At 39.1% G+C, this 7233-nt stretch overlaps 1 protein-coding gene across 3 annotated transcripts; it reads right to left on the bottom strand.

The window, feature by feature from the left end:
- Positions 1–2628: 2628 nt before the first annotated feature.
- On the bottom strand, positions 2629–7132 carry LOC125880717 (uncharacterized). Of its 3 annotated transcripts, none has more exons than XM_049563428.1 (5): positions 6808–7132; positions 4798–4992; positions 4252–4448; positions 3885–4034; positions 2629–3215 (listed from the first exon to the last, which is right to left on the bottom strand). In XM_049563428.1, exons 2-5 carry the CDS (start codon positions 4965–4967, stop codon positions 2980–2982), a joined length of 753 nt encoding a protein of 250 aa, XP_049419385.1. In that variant the 5' UTR covers positions 4968–4992; positions 6808–7132; the 3' UTR covers positions 2629–2979. The 3 variants fall into 3 exon arrangements, with proteins under 3 accessions (XP_049419385.1, XP_049419384.1, XP_049419386.1); XM_049563427.1 differs by having other exon boundaries at positions 4798–4968; XM_049563429.1 differs by having other exon boundaries at positions 4798–4946.
- Positions 7133–7233: the final 101 nt, after the last annotated feature.

Below are 7233 nucleotides of genomic sequence, written 5' to 3'. Positions count from 1 at the left end.
TGTTACAGGGGAGGGGCAGGATGCTCCTAGGACGCAGGGATGAATCTGGGTTGGACTTCTGATTATCTGAGTGTAAATGATCACAGGTTATTTAATATAAAGGGACTACAGCGCCTCAAAGTAAAATAAAATAAAAAGAAAGGACAATGAGTTTTTTTAAAAAAAAAAAAAAAAATGACAGGTTCCAGGTTTGGTGGCTCTACTTTCTCAGCTGTGCGCCCTGTGCGTCGTACCAACAGTGGTGGAGCTGCCATAACACTGCAACCCCTTTCATATGGGCACGAGAACTGCTGTATACCTTTAATTTTTAACAGTGATGTGACCAAGCTAAATAAATAATAATTAGAATATAAAAAAGCTATTTTCTGTGGTCATCTTTGCAGAAATTAGAGTGAAGCAAATGTTAGCCACTTGTGTTCCTTTCACATACACTGACATGTAGTTCAGTGGCAGCTTTAATACTGTATAGCACTTATGTGCCATCTATCAAGAACATAGACTTTAAAAGAAAAATACTGCACTAAAGTTAAAATGGTGTCTCTCCCCATCTTCCAACAACTTGCCATCTACCAATGTATTCACAATGTATGCATGACTGAGGTACTTTCCTTTTTTTAAAAATCATTGCATGGAAAGTGGTGTACATATTTTTTTATTCTGATATCTTATATCTACAGCAGGGGTGTCAAGCATAGGCCAGGGGGCCAGAACCAGCCCGCCAAAGGGTCCAGTGCTGCCCACTGGATCACCTTGCACACCCATAGTGATGCACTTGTGAAGGCTAAGAGGTGCCAGGTTTCGGGAGCAACTTAAACAGTGAGTAGCTTTCTTTATGTAAGTTTGTAAGTTAAGTTTGGTGTGGTGATGTTAGGATTACAACACAGGAGTGTATATGTATAGAAACACGTAATGACAATAAGTGGTAGACAGACTGACTGTGGAAAAATTGAGATTCCTCTGAAGATATCACAGCTTGTCTGTCATCTGTTTTGTAAATGGATAAGCGTTTTTAAAATGCACTTCTTTAAACAAAAGAAGGAAAAAAATTGGAGGTGTTTGTTATTTATAGGGAATTATGCAATGGTTTAACTGGTTAGGCCCACCTGTGATCAAATCGGACTGTATGTGGCCCAGGAACCAAAATGAGTCTGACACCCCTGTCCTATAGCGTAGCTGAGTCTAAAATAAAGATCCATAAAAGAAACAGGCAATAGCCCTTTTCACTGATGACATCTTAATGTGTTACAGTAGAAAACATTGTAATTAACAGTGGTGAAAGTATTCTGATCCTTCACTGAAGTAAAAGTACTAATACCACACTGTGAAAATGCTCCACCACAAGTAGGAGTCCTGCATTCAAAACCTTATTAAAGTAAAAGTATGCAGACTATGATCAGTAAAATATTCACTCTCATACTATTATATACTGTATGTTGTTTTTGGAGTAATATTACAGCTGCATGATTGTGTATGTTGCATTTTACTGCTGTAGATGTTTAAAGATGTGCTCATTTTAACTCCTTTATAGACTGTTGGGTAATTTAATTTACAGCATCATATTATATATGATCATCATATGTGAGAACCATGTATCCAAAAAGTCAACTTTCCATGGGGTCAGAAAAACAGCTTTTTACTTTGTGACGATGCATGTTCCCGCTGATCCAAGAGGATTTTTAATTTATTTAGCGTAAGAAGTAGGAGAATTTTCTCAACACATTAAGGGACACTTGATCCTTAAGTTTATCATAAACATTCAAAATCAACGCTTTTGGAGATAAATGGTTTTCAGTCGATGAGACAGGTATGAAAAGTACCGCTGTCAGAAATATGTAATGCAGTAAAAAGTACAATATTTACTTCTGAGAAGCATAAAATGTAAAGACTTAAAGTACAAGTTCCTCAAGTTTATACTTAAAGGGATAGTGCACCCAAAAATGAAAATTCAGCCATTATCTACTCACCCATATGCCGAGGGACGCTCTGGTGAAGTTTCAGATTCCTCACAACACTTGCGGAGATCCCAGGGGAGAGGGGGTAGCAACACAACTCCACCTAAGGGAGGCTTACAGCGCCCCAGATTCAAACGTCCAAAAACACATCATTGAAACCACAAAATATCTCCATACTGCTCATCCGTAGTGATCCAAGTGTCCTGACGCCCCGACATAAAAAGTTGTTTGGAAAAACGTCATTTGAACTCTGTTTTTAGCCTCACTGTCTCCCCTGGGATCTCTGCAAGTGATGTGAGGACTCTAAAACTTCACCTGAGGCTCCCTCGGCTCACTTGGGTGAGTAGATAATGGCTGGATTTTCATTTTTGGGTGCACTATCCCTTTAATTACAGTACTTGAGTTAATCTACTTTGTAACATTCCACCACTAAAATTAATGATGGCTTAATTCCATTTAGCTGTCTGAGTTTCAAGGTCTTAGTAATGTGCATGCTGGCTAATTGTCATGGCTTATTAGGACGCTTAAATATCATGAAGCCATCATTAATAATACAGTAACAAACAGTAACAAATTACTGTATTTCAGTCTGATTTTGTGTGTAACTAGGGGACTGTAATTAATGAGTATAAAAAGTAGAAATGACCAAGACAACATTTCTTTTATCTCTGGACAGTTTATTTTTTCCGGTACCACACTGGACAACTACTGAGAGGATGGCTGGTGTGAGATAAGGTGCAGGAAAGATATTGATACATAGATACATATTTGGGGCAGATTTGGCAGTTGCGGCAGATGGATGAGTTACTTCATCACAGCACAATTCTTCGGTATATTTCACAACCAACTGTTGCTAACTGTCTCGTCTTCTGCAGTTTCCTATTGTTAAAAAAACCGAATGCTTGTGCAAAGCCATTTGCCTGCAAAATTACAACTAAGTCGGATGTGTGTTGCGGTATTGAAAAACAAAATGAGCAATTAAGAAACTACTACTTCTGCTTTCATACTGAGGACTAAGCATTCAACATCAGATGCAGCTTTTCTCCAGGTCCCTGGCTGATATAGTTCTCAGAGACTGAGAGGAGAGGAAGACGGGAGGGAAGGGCATGGCAGAGGGAGGAGGGGACAGGCTGGGTGGCACAGAGATGATGGATGGAGTGGCTGAGACTGAGCCGTAACCGGCCCTCCGCACATCTACTGCACTGGGGCCAGCAGATGCGTGGTAAAACACAGGGGGAGGGTCCATGTTATCTGTGGTTGAATCTGCAGACAGATAGATGAAGAACCGCATGTAAAATATGTGGTTATTTCCTGTAAATATTTTTTTAGATAGATTTTTTATATTTTTTGAGGTTTACTAATAAAGCCACACACTATAGGCACCAAATCAATAGTTTAATTTTCTTTTCTTATAAGGCCTTAATAAACTTACACTTGGTCACTCTACTATTGAAGCTGCATCATGCAACATCATTTCTTAGTGCTTCCAAATGGCAGCAAGCAGGAAGTGCTTCAGTTCCAAGAAGTCATTTTGCACAACGGCAATAAGCACAACACAGCACGCCTCATGTTTAATAACCCGGTCGGCTGTGTTGCATTACAACAAATGATCCCCGAGAGACAAGATAGGAAAAAGATCAGATGTTGACGAGTCCAGTTTTCTCTGGAAGTCTCTCTCTCTGTCGACTGTTTGTATTTCAGTCTTTCACTTCCTTTTATCACTCTGTGAGAGAAGTATCTTTACTCCTAGTCCTCGGTTTTATTTTAGTTTTCTCTGTTCTTGTGCCGCTTTGTAGTGAAGCCAGATAAGATGTGTGTATTTTTACAACCATGCAAGTTTCTGACAGTCCCTGCAGGCAATGCAATTTGGTACCAAAGGGCTGCAGTTTCCTAAAGTGTACGACTTAAAGAGAATAAAATCTATTACTGTACCAGAGTCATCGTGAAGCTGGGTATGCAGGTACTGGTGTTTGGTGTAGAACTTGTTGTAGATGCAGTACACTGCAGCCATCAGGGCGAAGGTTCCCATGGCCGCAGCAATGAACAGACCCACTTTGGCGTTATCTTTGTCTACATGGGCATCTGCGGAGGCACAAAATGTGGAATGTGGAACATCTTTGTTATTACGGCCGATATCTCCAACACTCTGCAACTCACACCAAAACAATCTAGACTGTTAAACAGCCCCACAAGTAATAGGAAAAATATGTTTTGGTTTTAGGATGACGTGTCCCGGTCACAATGTACAGGGTGGACATTTGCAGCTCTACTGAACAACATTTCTTTGAACTAAACTCACACGTCCGTTTTGCATTTAAATGAGTGGTTTCCTCTTTTCTGAGCAGGTCCCGTATGTGTGGAGGAGAGGGAGGCGCAGCTGGGGCCTGATGGGCATTGATCTTTTGCTCAGACTGCAGGGTGCTCTGGGAGCTGCTCAGTGGAAACACCAGCAGCAGGCAGAGAGCTGCCAGGCCCGCCATGTGTCCACTGGTACGCCTGCGAATGAAATTAAAGATACTTGGAAAACTATAGAAAATGAAGCAAAAATATCATTTTTATCTGATGGTTTTCTAGTTGTTTTAAAAGTGTAGTCTCATGGCTGCTTACAGGGCTGGTTAGGGAGTTTAATGCTCACCATAAGTAGCCATGTAAATCAATAATAGTCAGAATACAGCAGTCGTTTTTTCCTAATAATCATCTACACAGTTATAAAGTCCCCACCTAGTCCTGCTCTAAAAAAGGCCTCTGAGAGTGTTTGAAAACTTCCTGTCCTACACAAACACATTCACTGATATGGAAAGGCAGGTTTTAACATTTTAAAATCATTCTCATCATTTGTGTTTACCTGAGGTTGAAGCGAGGATATTGTGTTTCTCTCTGCCGGGCGTCGGTCCTGTCCTCTCTGCCTCTCTGGCTGACTGAAGTAAAACTGCATCCAAGACAACAGAAACCCTCCAGACACCGAATAATTCCAAGGGGACACCTGTAGGTACTCTTCCACACAAGCACACACATGCTGTGCTCACAAACACAAAGCAGCCTTACAAATAAATAATTAAATTCAGAGGTTTTCCCTTTGACCTTGAATTTGGAGTTTGAACAGACGTTTGAACTCCTAACCCTGAAATCAATTCGTATGTGGGTCTTTTAAAATATAATAAATGTTGTAAGGTGGAAAAATATTTCTATCTTATATAAAAATAGCAAACCAAACACGGGCTTAAATGTTTTTGCAGAGGTCACAACCAGCTGCAGCATGAAGGTGTTCAGCAGAGAAAAGCTCTGACATGAGTGCAACAGGGCTCCCTGCTGACACATAAATGTACTGCTTTAATTTAATAGTCTACAGGAAGTGGTGAGCATTTGAGTCCATTTGATGTGAAGTCCAAACAACTATAATGCAAATAAAAAAATAGAAAAAATCAATAAATAAAACAAAACAGAATAAAAATTAAATAAAATAGAATTACACATTTTAAAAAATGTATTAAATATGAAAGTTAATGTAATATATTAACCTAAGGGATTTTCTGGACAAAGATATCAGATGTTATTTTGTTGTTAAATTCATTTATTCATTGATCTGCTGACGAGACAGATGAGAAATTCTCCTAAAATTGCTTATAGTATGTTTATAGTCAAGAAGACTGTTTTATTTTTAGATGCATACAATTAATAATATTTCTCTATGAAACATGGCAGTCTTTCTTCATGGTAGCAGACAATGTACAGTTCCCCAAATATCACGGAATACTGACTTCTTGGTCTCATCTTTAACCGTGTGGTACTCTGACATGCACTGGGCCTGTTTGATATGTCTATTACATTGTTTATGTTGTATAAATGGGTTATGCACACAAATATATATTCATACATTATCTCTGATTATCTCTGAGTGCCCAGACTATGTGAGTTTTCGAAGTTTTTTAAAATTGTATTTTTATTTTGGAATTATTTTTTATCTAGATTTTTGTTACACTATCACCATCTCTACTTTATTTATTTATTTTCTCTTTATTATTCTTATTTTTATTTATTTGTAATTATTTTATTTATATTGGTTTTGTATTTATTATTATTATTTTATATTATCATTATTATTATTATTATAACAATAATTTTTGAATTAATTTTTATAATCACCATTACTATCTCTATCTCTATCTCTCCATGTATAGAGGTATTAACTTATGTATTGACTAGTCTGGATAGTCACTGAAACAATTATCTACTGACTTACTGTATCTGGCTCTAAAAATTTCAATAAACAAAACTGTGCAGGGGGATTAGATATTTCACTCTACTCTTTAATTCTCAAATGTTAATGGATGATCTGGAGAGCTAGAGATAGAGATCTACATAGGTTAGTCACCTCAACAGTCTGGTATTTGATCCTCTTAGCTGACTGGTTTGAAACACTTTTAAGTAAAGTGTGTATCCCACTCACACACTCTGCACAGTCTTGCAGGGGCACTTGAGCCCCTGCAAGACTGTGCAGTGTGTGCACAGTCTTGCACAGTCTGCACAGTCTTGCAGGGGCACTTGAGCCGCTCAAGGACTGATAGATGTGAAGGAAACACAAAGACGTGTGCAAACTGTTCACCGAGTCTATGAGTCAAAACAGTGTTTCATAAGCTACAAGCGGCAACTGCCTTAACACAAATCTTTATAGCCTTGAACATCATGTATCAGGCCACCTGTGTGTGTTCTGCAAATAAGAGCTGCCAGACTTACACACACACCAAGTTACAAACTGAACTTCAAGTCTACCTACAGTCAGAGCAGGAGGGGAGGGCAGATTCATTTTCACCCTGCACAATCCCTGCTCGATAAGACAAACAAATCTTCACATTACCTCTACATGATGTCCTCGTATACTGCTGTTCACATGTTGTTTACCCTGGCTGCAGTTTTGTTATGCTTCAACTTTCCCAGGCAGATAATGGTGCAGATGGGCGGCAGCGCACAGCAAGTGATGGAAGCGGGTTTCGGTGGAGAGCGTGACTGCAGAAATGCTCTTTGCGCCTTCAAAACCTGCCAGCATCTAAGAGTTTTTAAGTGAGTGATGTAACCACCAAATGCTTCAGTGGAGGAGCCCTGTAAGAAATACTATAGAAATGAGTGTGCTGTGCTCTCACAAGTAAATGTGTGTAAGTTTATGCTCAGTAAGCCTCGAGTAGATAAAGAAAACATCACTGTCTGAGGGAGTAGTTTCCTTCCTGCCTCACCTTAACCTGACATACTTTTTCATGCTCTCAAAACACTGAACTGAAGCTATGAT

This window comes from Epinephelus fuscoguttatus, linkage group LG20 (genome assembly GCF_011397635.1).
Source record: "Epinephelus fuscoguttatus linkage group LG20, E.fuscoguttatus.final_Chr_v1".
Taxonomy (NCBI): domain Eukaryota; kingdom Metazoa; phylum Chordata; class Actinopteri; order Perciformes; family Serranidae; genus Epinephelus; species Epinephelus fuscoguttatus.
Note: the sequence above shows the minus strand (reverse complement) of the source record. Positions and strands in the feature narration are given on the sequence as shown.